The sequence below is a fragment of the Anopheles coustani genome, chromosome 3, assembly GCF_943734705.1.
Source record: "Anopheles coustani chromosome 3, idAnoCousDA_361_x.2, whole genome shotgun sequence".
NCBI classification, from domain to species: domain Eukaryota; kingdom Metazoa; phylum Arthropoda; class Insecta; order Diptera; family Culicidae; genus Anopheles; species Anopheles coustani.
The window spans coordinates 36118298-36142368 of NC_071288.1; the positions used below are offsets into that span (position 1 = coordinate 36118298).

General features: G+C 40.9%; 4 protein-coding genes and 1 pseudogene across 5 annotated transcripts; 3 read left to right on the forward strand and 2 right to left on the reverse strand.

Annotated features, from left to right (window-relative positions):
* Positions 1-3720: 3720 nt before the first annotated feature.
* LOC131259355 (uncharacterized) lies at positions 3721-4971 on the forward strand. The gene is made up of 4 exons (XM_058260827.1): positions 3721-3799; positions 3864-4301; positions 4392-4688; positions 4808-4971. The coding sequence occupies exons 1-4, from the start codon at positions 3721-3723 to the stop codon at positions 4969-4971; spliced, it is 978 nt and encodes a 325-aa protein (XP_058116810.1).
* A 920-nt stretch (positions 4972-5891) lies between these two features.
* Positions 5892-7416, reverse strand: LOC131261175 (protein LSM12 homolog A). Its single transcript, XM_058263124.1, has 5 exons — positions 7221-7416; positions 6870-7003; positions 6554-6673; positions 6286-6402; positions 5892-6193 (listed from the first exon to the last, which is right to left on the reverse strand). Exons 1-5 carry the CDS (start codon positions 7342-7344, stop codon positions 6125-6127), a joined length of 564 nt encoding a protein of 187 aa, XP_058119107.1. The 5' UTR covers positions 7345-7416; the 3' UTR covers positions 5892-6124.
* A 3502-nt stretch (positions 7417-10918) lies between these two features.
* On the forward strand, positions 10919-12441 carry LOC131261173 (sin3 histone deacetylase corepressor complex component SDS3-like). 2 transcript variants are annotated; one of them, XM_058263122.1, is made up of 3 exons: positions 10919-11212; positions 11272-12029; positions 12120-12441. In XM_058263122.1, the coding sequence occupies exons 1-3, from the start codon at positions 11107-11109 to the stop codon at positions 12426-12428; spliced, it is 1173 nt and encodes a 390-aa protein (XP_058119105.1). In that variant the 5' UTR covers positions 10919-11106; the 3' UTR covers positions 12429-12441. The 2 variants fall into 2 exon arrangements, with proteins under 2 accessions (XP_058119105.1, XP_058119106.1); XM_058263123.1 differs by having other exon boundaries at positions 12162-12441.
* A 1186-nt stretch (positions 12442-13627) lies between these two features.
* On the reverse strand, positions 13628-14990 carry LOC131260075 (small ribosomal subunit protein eS10B-like; annotated as a pseudogene).
* A 13-nt stretch (positions 14991-15003) lies between these two features.
* On the forward strand, positions 15004-18717 carry LOC131261172 (A-kinase anchor protein 1, mitochondrial). Its single transcript, XM_058263121.1, has 5 exons — positions 15004-15127; positions 15270-16486; positions 16562-16949; positions 17029-17171; positions 17993-18717. The coding sequence occupies exons 2-5, from the start codon at positions 15290-15292 to the stop codon at positions 18050-18052; spliced, it is 1788 nt and encodes a 595-aa protein (XP_058119104.1). The 5' UTR covers positions 15004-15127; positions 15270-15289; the 3' UTR covers positions 18053-18717.
* Positions 18718-24071: the final 5354 nt, after the last annotated feature.

The window sequence follows — 24071 nt, forward strand, 5'->3', positions numbered from 1 at the left end:
TCATCATTTGCAATCCCAAATCCAAACTTAACGAGTTCAACGTTCGAATTTCGTCCAACTGTGTGATCCATTGCAGATCTGTAACAAATTCACAACCCCTGGCAATTCGTTTCGATAATCGTAGTAAAAAAAGTTGAACCTGGTTATAATCAGGCGATAGTAAAAAAAAAAAATTCCTGTAACTACCGATTATTTTACAGTCATATGCTAAAATGGCGACGATAGCGAAAGTTCATATGCCTGCATCTGTAAAAAAATGAGGCATCTACTCAAAGGAATTCCCTTTCAAAATTCCATACTTAGCGAAAAATGCACCATGTATGCTCGTACAAAATTTCAGTATGGAAAGCGCCAACCATTTACCCTGCCCCCCCCCCTCCCCCCCCCCCCACCCCCCCTGGCTGTAAACCCTCGCCGAAAGTAGAACCAACCAAACCCACCGTCCCAAACCTCGCGGATGTCGGGGAACCTTTCGCTAGTGAAAGCTTTGGCTTCCTCGCGACATTCCCCCTCACGGCCGCCAACAGCAAGTAAACAAAACATAAAGAAACTGTCCCCGGCCGTACAAAACGTACACGTGAAATTGACACATTTTACCCCCTTGGATGGGAGCTTCTGGTGTGGTGCGTGCATGCTTCCCATCGTTGGATTCCCAGCAAATGCCAGCACGAATTTTCGTTTTGGCCCAATTCGATGGTGCATCGATCGATATCGAAAAACTGATTGATCGTTAACCGTGAACCATAATGCGTTCGTTCACACTTGCGTGAATGATGTGAGACTTTTCGTTTCTATTTTCTTAACGATAAGAGTCTGGGAATTCCCAACGGTCAATATCCAAGCAACACACGTGATCTTCTGAGGCGCTGCTTGCTGTGGTTCAAAAACGAAAAAAACACACGATCATAATTCTTATCCCACACCTGTTACGCTGGATGATTGATCTTGCGTTTCCTTCGCTCCCGCTTCCCAAAGAAGCTTTAACCGCGAAAGATCGTTTGTGTGTTTTGTGCATGCTTTCTTTGAAGGCGCGATCAAGATGATGGTAATGAAGGAATGGCGCAAAGAAAGAGATAAAGAACACCGTTAGAATCGCAACGCGCGTTGCCGCTACGAAGGGGAGATCAACGTGGTCGCTGGGAGAAGAAACAAACAAACGAGCCAATCGAACCGAAGGAAACCCCAACGGAGGGTGGACAGGCCGGAAGATCCGGTAGAGTGGGGGATGAAAAACCGCCGACTATCCGAATGGAGAATGGGCAAAAATTGTGTCATGGGCCGCTTTCTTCCGATCATCTGCTCAGACGATCGCGAGACTTCGACGAGCAAAGGTACGGAGTAAAGGTGTATTTTTTCCTTCGAGTGGAGTTTATTCTTAGCGGAGTGTTGTGCGGCGCCGAGGTCCAGTGGGTTTTCTTGGGACATTCTTTAAAACTACTGTGGACATTTTTTTTAAACTTCATACGCTACCGTATTAAAAAGTTTACAATAAGATTAAGTGTAACAAAATTAGAGAATTAAAATCTAATAAATCAACAGCTGCACAAAGAAAGATTGGACAACATCCATTCCAAATCAACAAATTTGATTCGTTCCGTTTGCGCAATGGTTCAAGTGTTATTTGGTGACACCATTAACTCTTTGTGCAGTTCGTGTTTAAGGCCTATTCTTAAAGTTGTTCTTAGTGATGAGCGGAACGCGTCCCCGGTGCAAAATTAACGGTGTATGCCTTCTTAACGGTTATTGGAAGAATTAATGAAGCGAGTTTCTTGTTCGTGTTTGCACGTTGCCAACAATGGAATGGCAGTGAAGCGGATGTTATGTGAGAACGGCCTAATTTCGTTTCAGAACTGCATCTTTTTTCTTTTCTCATCTGTAAACGAATGCCAAAACATTCTGCTACGGTAATGTAGAATGAATCGATTCACAACGAAGTGATAAAATTGATTGCTCGCAGAAAGTAACCGATTATGTTCTTCCATTCACCATATGTCGGGATCTTAATTTGCTTTCGGTTCTCCTATTTTGCTAGATTAAGCTTTTGAAAGCCACAAGCTAAAAATGACGAATTTCCTGCGTTAAGATTTCCTTTTCCGTTCGGAATAGAGGCAGAAAATTATCCACGTGACTCAAAAACCATTTTAAAAAATTGCTCATTTTAACCATGTTGAGGCATATAAAATTACCTTACGTAGTCTGTGTTAATAAAAAAAAAATAAATTAAATGAAATCTTTAAACCTCACGCAAACACATGAAATAAAACTCTCCTCAACTCACAGTTATTTTCAATAACATTAATTACATTCAATGGTACATTTGAAATAATAAATGTGTATGTAACTTTTGGAGTTCGAGTCCCAACCGACACCGGGTTCTCCCCTGTACGAGAAGATTGCCTATCCCCGTACACAAAGGGAAAATGTTAGAAAAACCCATTAAGGACTTGACCAAAGACGGTTGTAATACCAAGAAGAAGTGCAACTTTTGGATTATTTTTTAAAGAGAAATTTATCTTCTCCTACAAAACTTAGTTTCATGAGAGCATACTTTATACCCACAAACCCCTCATTGCTTAAGTTTCACAGCAGAAAAAAAATTCTTATTTTAAATTTAAAATTTAAAAAGTAATTTCCTACAGCATCGTTTAAATAGGCATGGTTTAAAGCGTGATTATGAGGTCTCAACTTTTAAATTACGCATGGTTTCAAATTTCACATAACTTGTAAATAATCCCATCTTTTTGTCTCTTATTAATTATAGCCCATTAAACTGTATGCCATATTTAAATCTCAAGTACACGCTCTAATTAACAACATATAGCCAATCAATCCAAAACTAACCGAGCCAACGGTTTCGACGAAGTCAATCCGCTGCGCTCTTGTTTCTGGACAACACCGGGAAGTTAATCTGGGCTTCTTTTATGATTTTGGTTGCGCTTCCCTTAACGGTCTAACGGGCCCGGCTCTTTCTCTCGCTAACATTTTGCCGAACGATCCAATTACCGAACATAACTGTGATCATTGGCTCGTTCATTTAGAATTCAGATCATTCGCAGATTTGAAAAGCATTTAGTGGCTCCAGCTAGACTCTGCCCCTCGGGTGGTTGGCGTCGATTAGCGGTAAACATATACCTTTTACAGCTAAGTAAGTTAAGCTGCTAAGTTGCTAATTTTACTTTCCAACCACCAATTACCGGAACCGTTTTCTTGACTGCGTTGTCTCATTTGAACATAGTTTACGAGCTTGTGTGTGATCATTAATCTAATTTCTTAAGATTAGCATTAGATAAATTGTCTCAGTTATTCGACTTGAAACTTGCACCCGTGGCTACGAATGTTAAGTATTTGCACTGAATGAAAATACTCATGTCGCGGTTCCAAACACCCTAGCGAGAAATGACACCACCAACGTCATACACGCAGCGAGGGTGGGTTGGAATGGGTTCGTAAATTTCGTGAAAGTTTCGAAAAGAAAACATTATGCGTATATGTGACCTCTTTTTGTTGGTACGGCGAGTGGGCCAACGGCAACAGAATCGATCCTATCGATCGAGTTCGATCGGGTGTTGTGACCGGTTGGAATGTGTGATGTGAATTCATTTCGTTCGTTACCCATTTTCACTAACGTTTTGCAAAGATTTTATGATTTTGTTTTTCGTTTGAATATAATGTTTTACTATTTCATCCTCATCTTCGACAGTTAATCTTAAAGGATATAACATGCGGGTTTTGTTGAATTTGTGGACCATAGGCATACTATGCGCGGTTCTTCACCTATCTACCGCACGAAAGCTTGACAGTAAGCATCTTAAAATATGTAATTTTTTTTCTACAAATAAACATAATTGCCATTCCATTGATAGGCATTGCATCGAACCTCATTCCCGGTGGCAGTAAGTTGGGTCAACAAAAGCAAAACGTTGTCGATACCTACGAGGACGTGTCGGCGTCCGAAACCCAGCAGGATGCCGGTAGCGAAGCGCTGCCAGAAAGTACAGAAACGAACGAAATCGAGGATGAAGTGGCCAGCCCGGAAGTGGTGAACGAGGTGCTGGAAGAATCGAACGTGGTTCCGCAGGAAACGGTCAGCGAAGCGACGGTGGTCAACATGGACGACTCGAGCATCATTAATCGGTACTGTCGGTGCACGGCATACGAGTGTAACTGCTGCCGGGACATCGACGTGCCACTCTTCCCGGTCAAGGGCCCGGGTTGTGCCGTCATACAGTACCTGGACGGTGACCGGATGTCGGTCGGAGTAAAGTTTGCCGATCGAATGATCGTGAACCGCGTTATCTCCGGTAAGGCGGGGGAGGGAAGGAAACCGGATAGGGTTTCATCCCTGCGATAGCGATGCTTATTATTTTGCATTTCTCTGCGCACATTCGCAGCCAGGAGAGCGACACCGGTTTGTCTACCACTTCCCGGTGGCTATAATCGATTCTGTGGCCGCGTCTACGGTATCTCGCGGAAGGCAAACGAAGGATTCAAGGCATGCCTCGGGCTGGAGCTGCGGGCGGACGACGAGGTGGAGGCGGTACTGCGAGTTTCCTGCTTCAAATTTGGACCTCGCGGACTTTCCGTTATGGATCCGGAACCGCTACCACCGGTCGACGACATCGATGTGGCCGATGAGGAGGACGAGGACGACGAGGACGAGGAGGAAGAGTTGTTTGGATTTGGACTTGGTGAGTGGCACCGTGCGGGGGGAAGACAGTTCAGGCTGCCATATTCAAACGGGGCAATTTGCATAATTTAGTGAAATTTTGTTATCGTGCTTATTCATTCTCACTCTCTCCATTTTCAGATGATGACGACGAAGATGATGATGAAGACGACGATGACGATGGTGGGGCGGACAGTGGCAGTGTGCAGGATAACGATCAGGGTGATTCACCGGACTACACCGGGTTCAGTTTCCTCGATCGCGATCTAATGGGCAGCATATTTGGTGTGAAAAAGTTTTGGTAGAGGCCACTAGGGGACAAACTGTTTTTAAAGTAAGCAAATTAGTAAGTTAAGCAACGAAAACCTTTCATCAACATCCTTTATACCTATTGATAGAGCAGGTACGAAGTGCAAGTCTCTTGCAATGAATATGCCGATCGTTTATGCGTAAACTGCCTTTTCGTTGAACTCACAATGGTTCAAGTTTTTAAACAATAGATGTTAGAGTTGCTACCAAGGTAATCTTTTACCCGGCAGAAGACCTTCCAGAATCGACCAAAATTCATGCCGATTTCCAGCAAATTCAAACCGAGTGTAAATAGTCACAAAGGCTTCGAGCATATGCTAAGTATTTATGATGTATTATTATTTATTCAAAGATCCGGTGCGATCGGACAAGGAAACGCGAGACGGAAATTTATGCACAGTTTGAAATAAACTTAAACAAAATAATAAAATGAGAGCAAACGGTGAAAATGCCAAATAAAAAAATTGATGAAAATTTAAAAATAATTAACATACAGCGTGTTTATGTTTCATTTGATTTTGTGACCTACCCAAGAAAAAATGGTATGTTTTTTATTCTTACCTGTTGTTTATGCAAAGACGGTTGATTAATACCTGCTCGAATTATATCCAACTTATTTAACAACCTACGGCCTATGATTTGCCTACGATTTCCAGGAATGGAATGAATCCAGTAACATAAAACCGGCCTAAATATAATTTTAACTATGAGTTCAAAGAAGAGACTTTATAAGCGCTGATAAAATAATGACGTTTACTACTATTCAGGGTGATCACGCCATCGAAATAAAAACTATAACATAATTGCATAAAACTTACCAAGCGCACCATTCCCATGGGGTCCTTCGAGCGGAGTTTCTCCTAAGAAACTTCGGCTTCGGATATGGTTAAAATTGTAATTTAAAACTATATCCATGTATAGCTCACCGTTCACCGTGTTTTCGTGATTTTACTCGATCTATTCTTCTCTAATCGCATAACCATACCGTGATCCTATCCACCTGCATTCATCACGCAAGCACACAGTCCGTCCGGGGCTTTTACAAGTACCACATTCGAACAAACGTAAACTCTCTGCGTTCTCGCCTGGCTACCACCATCCCCCACCCCTATTCACTCCATGGTGCCACGCATTCCTCTTTCGCCCGAATCAGTTGGCAGCGATGTCGGCCGATGTGCTTTTAGTGATGCCGGCTTGATCGTCCGAATGTTTTTCCACCTGATTGTGCAGAAATGGGGTAACGGGCGGAGAACATTATTAGCTAGAAAGGCCATTGGAAAGCTGGTCGCGAATCGTGGGGCGCTACTTACAATTTTCTTCACGTAGCTTAGCTGTCGGTCCGGGGGACCATTCACGTTGTCTACTTTATATGGAGGTGTTATCGTGACGTCTTTGAAAACCACAATGTTTGGACCAGACCAGGTGACCTACAACAAAAATGTGGGCAGAAAAGCAATGTGTAAGTAAAAATCCTATGAACCTAAATCACTATGCGAATAACCGTGTTTGAAGAAAGCTCTATATTGCTGCTTTTGGCAGAATGGAATTTCCCGGCAAATACCCGGTGCGAACACCTACCTGAGAGATAGTGCGTGCAATAGCCATAAAGAGGTTCTGGCCTTCTGGGCTGACGCCGGCAGCAAGCGCAGAAAACTGACACTTTTTCTGTTCCACCTGATTTCTAGCCCTGGTGCTCAGCTGAAAGCGAAGGGTAGCAAAAGTTAATTGCAGCGTGCCAAACGGAACGAACTCTTTCGAAATGCTTTTGAAGGAACTTCTTGGATGTGAAGATCAACTTTGGTACCCCGAAGTGCATACTCTTTGCTAGCACTAGACAAAAACAGCATTGCACAAGCAATGGGCTGGTGTGTAATACAAGCATCAAAACACTTACACGCTGCAGGTTTAACGATAATGGTGGCTCCGGAGATTTGCATGCTTCCTTTTTCACCTGGACATCGCTGCACATCGCCAGGTTGACGATATAAACGTCATTCAGTTTTGAAGAATTACTAGCCGACGGGCATTCTGTTTGGGGGTTGAGAAAGCTAGCTAAGGAAACTTACGGAGGGAATCGAAACAAAGCAATAAAGAAAGCGGTTTGGAGCATTCCGTATGAAGGAACAAACACGGGAAACCACCCGCACCGTAGTTGTCGAGAACGTATGCAAACGACCAGTGTGTAGCTGGAACGTGCAACCATTTTTTGCCGTAGTTTACTTTCACGCCTCTTTGAAAAGGATACTTAGTATGAGCATCTTCGTTTGCTGGTCGAATGCCAGCACCTCGCCCTCGATGTTAGCGTTGTAGCAGGTTGTACACTCCACCGTGCTCCCAATGGAGAAACAGTCCTGGACCAGACCAGCCATTACGACGGTGTTTTTATTTTCTACCTAGCGTTGCGTTTAGTTTTCTGCTGTCCGCTGCGTTTCTGACTTCAGAATCATTTATTATTACAAAGTGACAGATAGTCCGTTTTTATACTTTTTTTGACAAGTGGTGTATACGCAAAGAGATATTCACCTCGCAGGAGTTTATGTTTAATTGGACCGTTGGATAAACAATATTCAATACTTTAACAATTAATCCAAAAGTTTCACCTCTTGAAACATTCGAATTCCAAATAATTTGCAATTAACAAGACACGTGGAATAGAACGAAATATAATCAACAAACTATTATACTCGTACATCGATATACGATATATACGAAGGATCCTTCTCTAACCAAGGTACTATTCCATATGGAGAAAACAATTACTATTGAACAGTTTACTGTACATGATGTGAATATTTACACAGAAAAGGAACATTTACTGTGTTATTGTATGAAATTGTTCTTATGTTTGATAAAAACTGCATAAATAATATTTTCAGAGGAACTGAAGTTTGTACTAATTTTTTAGTACGCACTGCCATTCTATCAGATTAATTACATTTTGATTTGTTACGTGGCATTAGGTGATTTATCAGACTCTATCAAGCATAACATGTTTATGTATGATTTAAAAAAAAAAAAAACAAAACACGTAGTAAATTATCAACTCTGTGACCAAAACTTAAAAAATTTTAATCGTTCCACAACATTCTTCTAAAATGACTATTGAACCCATGTTCTAAATATCGCTTGTTCGAGAGATCCATGTGCGATTAGAGTTGGGTCTTATGATTCTCTCGACGAATCAGTAGTTTGAATCTTTTACCAACGAATCCAAAAAGATTCATGAATCTATGGAGATTAATGAATTTCACAACAAAGATTCATAATCACTGACGAATCATATAACCGTTACGACCGTCTTGTCTACCCTGGAAAGGCATACTAGACGTTTTCCCTGTGTGCTTGGGTAGTCTGTCCTCTCGCATAGTGGAAGGCCTGGTCTTGGTTGGAATTCAAACCCATGCACTCGAGAGCGTGCCTCGGCTCTCATGGGCCTGTTTTCTAACCGATGTTCTACTCGGCTGTTGTAGGTCCCCGGTTGTCGCGGGGACCTTCATGAATTTGAGCAGATTCAATTTTCTTTTCAAATTTATAGAATCACAACATGCAAGAGCCCATATAGCTCATGATTCGCAGAAGCAAATTCATTCAGGCTCATGAATCTCAATCTACGTTGACTGAACGGTGAAGTGATGGACGCATATAACAAACGCAGCCGCAAACTAACAAATCTGGAACAAAACAATCTGCGTTTTACGGAAAGCATCCAGCCGGAGGATATCCGGTAAGTTCCTGGAATTCTCTCCGATTAGTGCTTACGTTTCGAAGAAATTTCTTCGTTTTTCGTCGTACTTGGACCGTGCCGAAGGCATCGTTTAGCTTGTATTATGATTTTCGGTTGGCATACATCGTAGAGTTTAGGAAGCTGCCCTTTAACACTAGAATCCAAATTGGGGTCATTTTGACCCCAACGCAAATTTCGATTTTAATATCTCGAGAACGGCTGAATATTTTTACAAAAAAAAGGCTTTTCTTAAAATCCAAAGCTATATATAAAACAAAAAGATTTTTTCCGATTTTTCTGTTCGACCAGTTCCGAGAATCAACTTGACTATACCTAGAATGCTTTTTAGGGGTCATTTTGATCCCTACTTGTAAAACGCTATAACTTCACTATTTTTGGAAATTTTTCAAATCCATAAACTGTTACTTTTTAGTATATTTGTTGATTATCTTTTGACGTTTTTGGGTTTTCGATGCATTTCTTCATAATTCCGCTAGCTCGGTGTATAGCAAAAACGGTCGAAATTGCGTTTTTTTCAGCTTTTATTCATTCAAAATCTTTGAATTTATTCTAGAAAAAAAGTGTTCGCTAGAAAGTTAGTATGTTGAGCAACATTTCAAAAATAAAATCATATTTTTGCTATTACAAATGACTTCATAAATTGGCCGCAAAGATTAAAAATAACGCCAATTCCCATAGTAACGCATCGCGCATAACGCTTCGAAACGCTCGCGTACGGAATAACGGAACAAAGCGCAGAACGGAAACTTCCTATGGAAAATGTTAAAATCCACATCTTTAAGATCGATTTGTGGCGTTATTTGTTAATTAAAAAATATGAAATTATTTTTCAAGGGTGGTCTAATATATCAACATCATAGCGCACACTTTTTTTTTTAATTTACATGATACGTTTTGAAAGAATAAAAGTTGAAAAGGATTAAAATTCGACTCATATCGATCTTTTTTACTATACACCGAGCCAGCGAAATGGTGAAGTGGTACATGAAAAAATTAAAAACGCCGAAAGATAGTCAATAAATATACTGAAACGTAACAGTTCACGGATTTGAAAAATCTTCAAAAAGTAGTGAAGTTATAGCGTTTTCAAAATAGGGGTCAAAGTGACCCCAAAAAAGCATTCGGGCAAGTTTCCAAAGCAATGTATTCTAGTGTTAACACGTTCCGTACCAAGCGTTTTAGCACAATTTTTAGTACAATTTTTCAAATTACAATTTGTTCATAATATTTGTTAAACCGATTGTTTTCGAAGGCCAAGCAAAAACTTAGCTTCCAAAAAATTTATATAAAATATTACAATAATCTTTATGTTGCATTTTCATTTATTTATGGGTCAAAAACTTATTTGTACTAAAACTGCTGTCAACCTGTGGTCACAGCTTTCCGCAACCGCATGCGGTTGCGTTTTTGATCCGTCAAACGAGCACAAGTTTTTGCCAAAAATAATACTTTAGTGTTTGAATTTACCACTTATATGAGCATACAATCTCATTAAAGTCTACTAGGAACAAAATTTACTGTTGACATATCAAAACGCAAGAGTCTGCGGCAAGAATCAAACTCGTTTGATTTTTTAGTACAGAAACCGCAAGGTCTTGCGTCTGCGGTGACAGCCCATGACAGCTCCTATCTCTCCCATGGGAAAAAACGCAACCGCATGCGGTTGCGCAAAGCTGTGACCAGGGGTTCACCCATATTTGGGTGACGCGGTACGGAACGTGTTAAAAGCTGCATAGTATTATCCTTTTGGATAGTGTGGGTTCGAATCCCAACTGAGACCGGACCCTCCCCTGGACGAGAGGACTGACTATCCACGTACAACAGGAAAACAAGTCTCGTAAGCCCTTAACGGGCAGGCATGACCAAAGAGGTCGTTACGGAGATACGCGGTTTTCAAAATTTGACAGTAGATTGGGTTTACTACATCGATTTAAATTCCTGAGATGTACAACCACACGAATAAATATGTAAATTACACATTTGCATAACTTACGCTTTTATTTCGTTTGTTGCAATTTATGTTGTTTGAATACGCTTGCAAAATTTTGAATATTGTATGATACATGTACACAAGAGCTCGATCTCTTAACTCCTAGTATAAACTATGTGTCAGCAATATTCGAGTTACGCGGAAATTCGAGATACGCGGTTTTGTCTGGTCCCCATTATCCGCGTAAGTCGGATACTGACTGTATTATCCTTTTACGTACTAAACCGGATGCGGTTTGAACGTTTCGCTCCAGCCAATCACGTACTCGGTTGAACAGCAGATGGACGTGCGATAGTTTACCCAACGCAGGCATATCGCACCAGCGTGCCGTTTGTCAAAGAATATTTTACCTGATTTACTGTACAAAAGATTAAGCGTTGTGATCGCAGCTAAAACATGTCTTCCAATCAGCGATCGACGCTGGAAGAAGGTCCAGAAGAAAACACCGAGCACGAATATGAGGCATATCTGTCTGAGGACAATGAATACGACAGTGGGGAAGGTACGTTATAAAGTGGTTGCTTCATACTTTAAACTGACCATGGATTTTACATTCTTTAGATACGGAAGAGGCTAGCGAGACGGAGTTAGGATCGTCGATGAACCAGCGCACGATGGACGAACGAATGGAGATAAAAGAGCAGATGTACCAGGACAAACTAGCCAACTTGATGCATCAGATGGACCTTTTGAAGATGGGAAAGCACCCCGATTACCTGCGCCGCGTCGAGACACTAACGGTGGAACTAGAAGACCGTTTGATGCTCAACGAATTGCACCGAGACTACATGCTCCAGTGCGCCGAACGAGAATGTGCGAATGAAATTGCGGCAGCCGAAAAGGAGTTTGAGGAAAAGGCAGCGGAGCTTAAGGAGACGTTGATTGCCGTCTGGGAGGATCGGAAGAAGATGGTCGAGCAAGAGCATGCCACGATGGAATTGAGTGGCGACTCGATCGATGTTAAGCCAACCGTCTCACGAAAATTGCGTCGTCGTCCGAACGAGCCGCTTCCGGTGCCAGAGAAGCGGCGCAAACCGTCCACCAGCCAGCTCGTTTTTCTGCTAGACGAAAAAGAGATCGAACATGATCTAAAGCTCGTACTTCGTGGCAAACCTTCCTATTCCGGGCGTTCGGAGCAGCACGGTATAAACGAGGGTGCTTCGACCAGTAGCGGAGCAGGTCCAAGTGGAATTAATCCTTCCACGTCGGCGCACAGCTCGAGTGGAAACTCTGGCGGTTCGGGTTATGCTAGTGGTCAACCGTGTTCCGATCAGAACGGAGCTTCTACATCAGATGTGTACGCAAGCGGATCTCAAACAGTAAGCAATATTGCGCTGCACTGAAATGCGTTTAATGTGTTACGGTACATTGTTCATGTAATTGAATGCTTTTCTTTCCTTATCTTCCAGAACCAAAGTTCCCATACACAGCCATCCAGCTCTCGAACACAGGCGCCTTCATCCTTGCAGCAGCAGCAGCAGCAACCTTTGAGTGAGACACGCATCGAGGATGGTAAGCTGTGGTATGAACGCCGTTGGTTTCACCGTGGTCAACCAGTATATGTCGAAGGAAAAGACATTTCTCGATTCTCGGGGAATATATCAGCGATTGGCGTCGATGGCATTTGCGTGAAGAAAACATCAGACGGCCAAAAGGTGCGCATCTTTCTTTCTCACCTACGCCGAGGAAAAGTTTCCATCAAGCGACGTGCCAACTAATTCAACGTGCAGCATAGCGTAGCTCTTGTCAGCATATTATTCTCAACTCTATCGAGCATCTCTATCTAGTTCCTCCGTATCTGGCCGACCTGTTCGATTCTTTTCAATCTTTATTAGAATTTATTTCCAATTCTAGCATTCAACATTACTATATTTAATTTGAACAAATTGATATGATGAAATAATTAAATAACCGTTTAAAGTGGGGCTCTTCTTTTTATCATTCTTATGGCACACTCAAGTTTTCATCGACCTCTTTGAATCGTTAATTTCTTCCCAATCAAAAGACGAATCATCATTACAACAAGACAATGAATTAAAGTCATGTTTATAAAAAAAACTAATTGAATTAATCAATTGACAAATGCACAGTCCGAAAATATATACATCAACAAAATATTTTACTGGTTTCTACAAATATACCACATCGTTTCTGGCAATAAGGCTCAGTTCAAATTCATTTTTGCATGTACGACCAAACTCTACGAACCGTTGGTTTGAAAATTCAACGATGTCCGATTTTAGCTTGCTACTATTATATATTAGATATATTAGAGCATGTACGATTATACGTTCTTAGCAGATTTTCATGAAACGTTAACTAGTTGAAAAAAGTGTTTGCGTAGAAACCTTTATCCTTTGCTGAAGAGTGTAACCCCTGTTGCTCTCAGGCTCTGTAAATTGGATAAATTGTTTAGTAATTTCATCCTAATCCGCGAATGAATCTCGCCATAACAATACTTCGAATAAAAGGTATTAGAGACAAAATATCGCTTTTAACTCAATGGAGCAATATTGGAGACATCTACAAAGGAAAATTGAGCGAACTTTTGGAAAATTATATTTTTAACTGTTATGATATTCTATAACAAATCAGTTTGTATCGTGAAAACATCGTGAAATCACCCTTGATAACAAGGTTTTGGTTTAGCTCTGAATAATCTATGTTCATACTTATCCATACAATCCATACAAATACGAACCATTCATTTGTTGAGCTTGATACTTTTAAATAGAAGCCGTACAGTTCTGATGGACAATAGTTTGATTGAAGAAATAAGGTTGAAGGGAGATCGATCCCCTGTAATTGATATGTCCGAACTACTCGAGCAGCGGCCGCATTCGCTTTCCGAACCATTCTTGCCAAAACGGTGTTTCATGTCGAGACCACGCAAGCATACTACAAATCACTCAGTAGGTTAATTGATAGCGATAAGTCTATCGCTCAATTTACACTTTATTTAGCTCCATTAGGCAGAACCGCCTGCTCACCACTTCACGATGCATGTATTTCAATGCACCAAAAAAAAAGCCGTCACGTCCGACGTCGAAAATATATCGTCACCAAAAACGTAGAATTTAAAAAAATTTACAGGCGACTACCGCGACCGAAACCACCACGCTGAAAAGATAAAAATCAAAAAGTTTAGTTTTCTACAGTAAAATACTACAAATAGATTACTCAAACAGATCAAACTGTGGAACTGATCACTTACGAATTCAAGATCGCCTGCTCCAGCGCCGACATCTCCCTTCTTGTCGCCTGGACCAGCCTGCTGCATACGACGGTAAGCCTGTCGGTCCTCTCCGCTCTTGGGTCCATCCGGACGCGGTCCAGCCTGTGTGCGGGCTGTGGCTCCGAGCGGGCAGCGCGCTTCAAGGTGGAAGGCACAAACTCCGAAGGAAGGTGCAGGTACGCACGAAGATATTCAATACCCTCGTTGGTAAGATACCAATAGTAGTGGCGCCAGGCGAACTGCTCCTTCACGAAGTTCTTGGACTTCAGCGATTGCATCGTCTTGATGACATGGAGGTTGGGAATGGTCTCCAGTTCGGGATGCTTTGGGGCAAAGTGATTACTATCCAGGTGGGTTAATCCCGAACAAATCTTCTTCTTCTTCTATCGCTATGCGAGTCGGGGTATATCCTCCTACGCTAAGTCGAACGTTTGTTCCCTTACTCGTAATCAGAGGCGTACCGACTCTGTCCGAACTCCTATAAAGGGGCTCGTCCTTTGGGACCGGCTATAAAAGCCATATGTCCACCCGCCGTCCACGGGAGGGATAATTCCTTCCGTTGTCAGGACACAAGAACTCGTGGTCCGCTTGATTGACTCAAACATCACGAGATGTGCGGCAGCTAGGATTTGTCTGACCTGAGCTCCAGCTCGGCGTGACCACGCAGTCGTGCCGCAAGCTAACCTTACTTTTCCGCTAACCCTTTCAGGAAACTTGTGCACTGCTAACATCCGCTATGATTCACTACCGAACTGGAACTGCCGCTCTGATTCACTACCGAACTGGAACTGAACCAGCCACTTGCTAACGCGTCGTTATCCTTTTGTTGGTAAACAAAACCAGGAACGATTGTCAAAAATTAATTTCAAAATGGCTGCCACGACCAGGCCTTTGAGCTCACCTCCCTTAGAATCAAGATGATTAAATACTGAATATATAGTGTGTATTTATCTTGGTGTGTATTTATCTTGCTTAGAACCCACCGTGACTGACGCTCGCACTCAACATCTTTTCCAACGTTCGATGCGATCATAAGAAATGACATTTCGGCCGGCTAGCAGCCATCATTGTGCCGACATAAACTTCAATACACGTGTGCGGTGGTTGCAAGTAAAAGTGGTTATAAAAACCGATTTCATAGTTATTTTTACCAAGTCTTTCTACCTTTCTTTAGTAAAAACCGTAAGTATTCGTTGGGTTATGTTATTTCACGTGGATCAATCGGAGTTTTGTCATTTTTTTGTTATTTCGCCGGGTACGTGGGCTATACAGCGGGCATCTACATGTATATGTATAGAGCTTTCGAAATTCCGCATCATTTCAGAGCCGCATTGCAAAACCAATATGATTACCGGTCGCCCACTGCTGTTTCTTTCACTGCCGAGTCTCGCGCTGATTGTGGGCCTCGTTTGGTATCGTCGCAAATTTAAACCGGATGCGGGTGATCGTGGTGGGGAAAAGAGCAAAGAATGTGAAAGTATGATCACGTCGCGCAGCAACACCACTGCCGACTCGGAGCCGGATGTGAAGCAAACTTCCTCACTGCCGATCCAACAGTCCGGCAACAACAACAATGGCGCGGAAAATTGGGACAACTGCTCGGGTTCGGGCCACTCGTCGGCCGGGTCGTCCCGTTCGGCTCCGATTGACATTGTGCCGAACAAAAGTCCTTCCAAGGGCGATGAAATTAATAACCTGTTGGGTCGATCGCACATGCTTGATAACGATCAGGAAGAGCTGAGCTTTAGTCCGTCGATTGATTTGCCGGGCACGGTCGCCTCCCGCTATCCGACCAACCTGATGAAGTTTAATCAAATGATGGAACCGGTCAAGGAGCCCGTTATCATTCGTCCCACCAAAACGGCTTCGCTGCAGAGTGGATACTTCCGTGTGCCGGATGATAATGGCAATGGTAACACTGAGCCACAGCCAAAACAACGGCAGCAGCAGCAGCAGCAGCCATCACAACCGCCAACACAGCCAGAAATGAAAACACACCAGCAACTCCAAACTTCACAGCCACCTGCCGAACAGAATGAGCGTCTAACCGAGAGCAATAGCATTAATAACAACAACACAACGTGCGAAGGTAACGATGCGGCATTCAACGGCAAACCGGAGGAAACGTTCGACGAGCGTGCCGAACAGACTGGCAGCCCACCGCTCAGCATTTGCAGCATGCGCTCGGAGGACTCGGGCAAGGGTTCCAGTCCGCCGCACTCGGTAGGACCGTCCCTCACGACGTATGAGTTTCTGGTGCCTGCTTTCCTCGTGGCCGGCATGCTGGGGAAACAGGGTGTGTTCGTGAAGCAAATCAAAAAGGAAACAGGCGCAAACGTGATCATCAAGCGCAATCCGGATACACACAATAGCAAAATCTGCACACTGGAGGGCTCGCAGCAGGAAATCAAGGACGCGTTGGCGCTGATCCGGAAGAAGTTCCCCCAGCGTCGGTTTCCGGCACTCACCCTGAAGCGCATCGAGATTAGCCGTGTGGAGGCAGTCATTCCCATATCGCTAATGAAAGACACATGCTCCAGCGTAAGTTTATACTACCTTTCACCCAATTCCACGCGTGGCGTATTTATGAGATCCATTTTTAACCACACTCAACAGCTGCCCCTGGTCGAGGGAATCAACAACGACGTCGCCGTTAGCTGCATCATAAACGTAGGCCATATGTTCGTACACCAGCCGCTCCACCCGACCTACCTGTCGCTGAGTAGCATGCAGAAGTCGCTCAACGAGAGCTACACGAAGAGTGAGGCTCCCCATATGCCGGAGATCGTGCCGAACGCCGTCTGCGTGGTGTTCGCCGCCGGCGTCTGGTACCGCGCACAGATCGTGCAGCTCGACCAAGGAAGTAATATGGTTCTGGTGAAGTACCTGGACTACGGTGGTTTCTCTCTGCTGCCTCCCCAGAACTTGCGGCAAATTAGAACAGATTTCATCACTGTACCATTTCAATCAATAGAATGTGTGCTATCTAATATTCAACCTGTTGGTAAGTACTGACAAACCCGATCGGTTGCTTTGATTGTTTTTTTTTTAATTTCGTATGGGTTATTTTCCCTTTCTTTCAGATGAAAGCCAAAACACCTGGTCCGAGGAAGCCACTGAACTGTTCCGTAGGTTAACAAGCAATACAATGATGCAAGCACAAGTGGCGGGCTACACTGCGGAAGGAATTCCGGAAATTTATCTATTCTCTTCAATAGCAAAAGATGTAAGTACACCCTTTTTACATTGTTATTTTTAAGAGTGCTTAAATCAGGTTACATTTCTATCTTGTTTTGCCAAAATCTTGTATCGTTGGTTTAGGAAATTTACTAGTTTCCTATTATCTAGCCGTATACTGCAAGCGATTGTGACCTTCAGTCTTTACCTTGACATTTTAAGTTTTTGAAAACGAAAGCACACTCGCTCGCAGGGTGGATTATAGTGCCTTTCATTTTCCATTTGTGCCTCCCGGGCAAAAAAAAAAAAAAATCCCACCTCGTCTTATCGCATTTTGTTTGACTAGTAAATGTTTACAGTTTGCCAACTGTATTTGCTCTTATCTTTCAAATGGTCGTGTGGTGGGGACGCTGCCGGTTTGTACGGAAACTATGCGATACGGCGTTTGATAAGGGGCCAGTGCCACTATCGTCGTAACGATCCCGGACTATGAAAGGTTTAAATATGGCTCTTTCTCTTAGCCTGTTTGTACTAATTAATATACTGCCGATCTTTTTATTGTGGATTGGAAATTTTGATGACGCTCTGGTTGGGTTTTGCGTATCAAAGTATCTACTATGTTATTTTATCAGTCGGTAGTTGGTATGATTAGATTGCCGTCTATCGTTGAATAACTTGCACCTGTGTTTAGAAACACCGAATTTGGATGGTGATAAGATAAATCAAAAAGATTCAGTTCAATGTGACTTTTCCTTGAAGAAGGCTTTCGTCTCTCCCTGCTGATGAAAGTGCATCGATACATACGAATGACGACAGATGATGACTGGTTTCCGAATGAATGATATTAAACGATGCTTTTTGTACTTTCAGAATGTAGTTTTCATCAATAAAGAAATGGTTGCCCGTGGATACGCTCGGTGGGTGGACTGAATAGCGCAAAGGTATCAGTAGTAGGTGAACAAATTAAGTAAGTTTAATCAAATGAAGAAGTGAGATTTGATTGGAAAGCGTATGTGTGAGAGAGAATGAGACGACACTGATGACTGGTGGTGTTGGCGGCGGTGTGTACTGATGGGCGGTGTGAAGCAGGAGCTGAATGGCCGCTCGTCCGCCCCACGACACACAACATAGGAGAAAAGTGTTGGTTTTAAATGGCCACCTCAGCTGATTTACGTTTAAACGAAAAACAAAAAAAAACACAAAAAAACATGCCCCTCCTCCACCTCCGCCTATCAACGGGCCCTTTGGGTCGTTCTGGGCGGATGGGAAAAATTCTTGTAAGAATTCATCAAACCATCTCTTCCTTCATTCGTCCTTTTAGCCCCGTCCTACCGTCGGCCATCCCGCTGCCTGCCCCCTTCACCCCCTCGTATAATAAACGTACATCCTTCCTCGTTACTGTTAAAATACTATAAAAGAAAGTAATTTTGTGAATAACTGCGTTAACACATAAGAATGCAAAAACTGTCGTTCAAGTTTTGTTTCTCTTGGCTTCGAAATTGCAGCTAAGGCAATTACTTATTTTATAGTTATTTTGTATAAGGGTATTTATGAAATAAATTCAAACAAAATCAATTGATCTTACATATACCGTACGCGTCTGTAGCTTTCTCTATGCTGCCCTTGGGATGGAAAGAAATAATTCTGGAATGAATCACCGTGCGGAAACCTAGACTCGATTGGGGTTGGGTAGAAAATTGCGTTTCATTCAAGAAGATACCGTAAGCGTGCACTGTGACGTAGTTTTTGAACGCGCTGGTTCTAAATTTAGGAACCGACAGCATTAATTAGGCCACACTCGACTGCTCAGACGGGCGTGCAGTTCAGTTAGCTTCGGGCAGAGAAAGTAAGAACGATAGCTATAGAGATTTCGGGTGAAGAACTGAACATCGGGGAGAAATAATGCGTTTTTTTATATTTCTTCTTCTGAGACGGGCGAGATTTTTTAAAACCTTTTATACATAGAGCAGTTAAAAAAATAAGAAAAAAAGTATTCCATAAAAATCTAAAATGTTCGAAATCTCAAGTGTGTATATTATAAATGAGCAAGTTCAGCAAGTTCAGTTTCAATCCAGTTTACAATGTCGTAAATGATTTTTTTTTTAATTTTATTTTCAAACTATATCCTTTTGCACGTGACTTTTTCTTTTGTACTCTGTTTTTTTCTCTCTGTCCGTTTCTTCATACAATGTCTTTGCCACGCTCACGAGAGAAATGTTTCCTCTCGATCCCACTACGAAGCAGCGCCGTTTGTGGTTACTTTCAAATCTTCGTGTGTGCAGTGCGCGCCACGTGATCAGCGGGTCAACTTTCCAAAAGCACATGTTGCGTTTTCATGTCTCAATTCCTTTGCTTTTTGCAGCCTCTCCCAGCAGTCAGGTTGACATTACTACCGGTTTTGGCGAAATTCATTGGCGTTTTGCTTTTATTCCCAATTGCATCCTTAATGGGTCAATGCAGGCAGGTTGTGACAATCTTTGTGACTTCAAGATTAATATGCCGAATATGATAACTCGTTTTATTATGCGTAAACATTGTCTTAATATTCCAGAAGTATATTTATTGGTTGCTTGCCTACCTATCAGTCAACTTGAGATGTACTTTTGTAGTCGGTAAATAAGTAAAAGAATCTAGGATTCCGTTTTATAAAAAAATGAATTTTGGGAATATGCTACAACAGAAGAATTTGAGCTCAATCTTAATGTTCATTGAACATTATTTTGTTTTTAAGCATATATGAGTCTAATAATTTCGTGTAGAAGAAGCCTAACTGTGAATGGTTCGGTATTTTCTCTATTTATCCGGTACATAAGATCGAGATAATCAACCGTCAAAGTAATGATTTTTCTAAGTTTTCACTAATGGCTTTTTGAGGTAAAATACTTATAAAGAGCTCACAGTTTAAATTGGATGAATTTGGTTTAGTAATTATTTGCTTTACTTTGTTTGAAACAGTGCTTCGATTAATTTTAGTTTTAAAATGAATAGTTTACTCGTTTGCAAGCAGCAAACGATAACTAACGATGACTCTCAATAACATAACCACTATCGACAACTAAATTACTTTTTCTTAGCAAAAAAAGCAAACATTCCTGAACTGGTAAATAGTTTCAACCTTAATGAATCCAATTCAGTGATAAAGTCAACAATCAAGAGCCAAGTTGTTAGAAAATTTTATAGTTTTCCTTAAGGTGTGCGTATTACCCCATCCACCCCTAATATGAATATTTTCCGTGGGTGTTTCTGGATAAGATTGAACGTCGTACATGCCTTTCATAACAGTTAAATTACTATGTTTAGTCTGAAATTAGTGTTAATTACAGAACCGCACAATACGTTGTTGGAGCCTCAACGAAACGTTTGACGCGTCTTTTATCAAGTTATACTAGCATGATGGTTTGAGGAGTAAGCATGCTATTCTTTAGATGAGTGTGTTCATTAGAGATTTGTAGTCTAAGTATCCTATAATAACTCCTACTTGTGAATTCTTATATTGCACAATTAACTGCGACGTTTATACGCCATTCAATACAGTGCAAAATACTGTTTCTGCCTAAGACTGATTAAATTTATTTTGCCCTTATTTATGTTTCTAAAGAGATAACTAATTTAATTGAGATTAAAAATTCAACACTTGTTTTTAAAAGCATTTTTGGTTGTTAAGCACTGTTGACATATAGTTAAAACACTTTTAAGTATTATGATATATTGCTTCGGGACCCTCCCTTTCTCCTTGAACCTTTTTCAACAAGGTAAATACGTACCACAAACCCCTGTCTGTTGTAGTTTTGGTGTTCGCTTGTCGTGTATATTTTAAAATTAATGTACGTTGCTAACCTGACGCACGAATAATTATCATATTTCTCAACGTGCAACGCATGTGGCCCAATCCTTTCTTTCTTATGTAAGCATTTTGTGGTTAAACATTATGTAAAACAAAAAGATAGAAAAGCACATAGCCTGTTCCCGAATGACATAAAAAATAGCAACGAAAATGAAAAAAGCACATTTGCCAAAAAAGCCCAAAAAGGGGCCTTTTTTGATGGCATTTACCAATATTTTCAACATTCCAAAGCCTCCATGCTTTCCACTATCTTCAATCCCATACCCGCCGCCCGGTGTGATATGGTTTCATTCTATATGTGTAGAGCAATAAAACATATAAAGTATTTGCGCTCGCTATCCAAACACATCCTAGGCCCGGCCGTAACCCGGATGTAGCTGGCCAGGATCGGCTCTGTATCCCGGAAATCAGGGTGTGCTGCCGAAAAGGTGCTCTTTCACCCGAAAAACAAAAAAAAACGGGACCAATCGAAAATGGGCAGTAAAATAATAAGAATTAATTATCACCGGAACAACAAAGGAGAAATAATTATGCACTCGTTGTCGTGCAACATAAAAATCGCGTCACCAATCCCGCCCGACGCCCACGCCGGTCGATTATATGACGGTACGGCGATAGGCACACCTGGAACAGGCCAATTCTAGCATTGGTATGTAAAGCGGTGTAGTAAATAGTGTGTGTAAATAATTATTTTTGGCTAAAGACCTGGTAGGATGAATTTAAAATAATTAGCATTATTTGCAAAAATAGCTTTTATCAGACTTATAGAAGCATCTTAAGTATTTCTTTTCCTATATTAAAATTAAACCTATTTCAAAATTAAACGGGTATGGTGCATGCAATTAATTTGTATTCATTCGAGAAGCAAAATTATAAATTAATGTTCTCCGTTATGCAACAAACAAGCAAAGTATCAACAAACGTACATTTATGTTAGAACAGTTAAATAAAAATCTCTTTTAAACAATCTGTTAAAAATATTAAAAATGTTAAAATAATCTGGAAATAAAAAAACAATCATATTAATACAAAACTTGTCAATCTTTTCCATCTATTAAACTCGCTTGACGATACTGCACCATTTCTGTCTTTCTAATTTGAAAGGAAAAATTAAGATTTTCGATACAACCTGATAGCAAGGTCAAGCAAGCAATCTGTTACCAATAATAGCGTACCAATGAAAATTATGATAACTCATACAACTCATTTTACAATAAACCTTTTCAGTTTAAAATCTTTATGTAAAGGCTCCTAGACATTTTTGTTTCCAACATCTTAGGAAAAATTAAACCAATTACCTATATCCTAAATTATTTGTAACGAGTATAAAAAGTACAGAAAAATCATGGTTGGTTTTTACAATAAGAACTATTACTTAAACAGTTTTTACAGAAACCGAAAAACTTTCAGTATTATGTAATGCATCTTTCGACCCTCACCATTTTACATACATTTATGTCCGGCCAATGAATGTAATACTGCATGCTTGATTTATTAAATGTTCTGGTAATCGTAAAATGTTGACTAAATGTTCGTTTGTATGGTGAAGGTTAAACGACCGAAACCAAACCCGAAGTCCTCAACAACGGGGCGTCAATTTTTCATTCTGTGATTTATTTTCACTAAGCCCTGGAAATGAAACACTTTTTGGGCTTATTGTTTGGTGAGAGGATTTTGAATCTTCAAAAAAAAAAAGGCTTTAGGGTATATATGTATTATTTTTTTGATCGTAAAAACGTAGGAACCACTAGTGGCCATAATGAGCACCGCAGGTTGCAGACGCGATTTTTATGGATTTCAGTGAGTGGAATTTGGCTTCGCATGGTTCTCTGTTACATCCGGTAATCAAGAGTGAAGGTGATATTGTGTTCATGGTTTGCACGTTTCATAATCCATTCGTGAATTCATTTGAAGGAGTAACAAGTCCTTTTGCATGCTTTTGAATAGTGCATTCTGCAGTGTTTGATGTGAGAGAGTATGCGAAATATTTGCTATGAACTTTTGTTCGCAGAATAAAATATAAAGAAAAAAGAAGAAGAAATAAACGTTACTGTACTTCCATTCACACTCATTATCAGAAACGTTTTTCTTAAAAGAAACTCAAAAGAACATGTTTTATCTGATTATTCTTACGTTAATTTCAACTACAAGTTTTAGTGAAGCTTATCTTATGTGAAGAACAAACTAATCATTCCACTACAGAATTGCTAACCAATCAACAAATTTTCAATTAGTCTGGAGTGTAGCAAACCTACTAATTATAATTCTTCTTTAAATACTAGCAGTTACCATTTGTAATTAAAGACAAAACAGTACCAGCGTAACGACAACAGTTTAGTGGAGGAAGAGAATTGTATCTTATTGGAAGGATTTCAACTTACTGTACTTTTCATGGCATTCCAAACTAATTTAAATATTTTCTCACTTTTTTTATAGTGCAACTATTTTCATAAATCTGGTTCAGCGTAAAATTTTCCTTCTATGTACCAAAGGATAGTTTCTAAAAGTCATAATTCAGTTTGGTTAACTTCTCAAATATACGACCACTTTCTCCCTCCTGAAAAAGCACGCATTAGCGTATCTCAAATTCTCTTAAAGAAAGCGAAATGATTACAATTTCAAGCATGTTCAGACGATGAATCATTGGAACCCATTCACTGTTCCCCACCGACGACCGTCTGGCAATTTGAGGAAATGATTGCAAAATGGCTTTTTAGGACAAATGCTGAATCATTTAGCACAAATGCTCTTTGTGCTGTGGACTCACAGGAAAAAGTAGGTCATTGCAACAAATTAGACAATTTTCGAACAATCATTGTCGTTGGTAGATGACGTTTATTTTGTGTGCGTGTTTTTTTTTATTATTTATTGAGACATACGCTTGCAACGTGCTCAGCGTTCAAAATTGGATAACATGTATTTGGGTATGAAGCTGTACAGAGATCGAGTTCGTTTTCATTTTGAATAATATTCGAGAAGGATTTTTTGCAGATTGATTCTCATATTGGAAGATCTTTCCACTTTAGAAGAAACTTGCATCAAGTAAAACGTCATTAAGTTAGTTAGTCTGCTTCAAAAAACTTTTTCCCTTTGTGTACATGGATA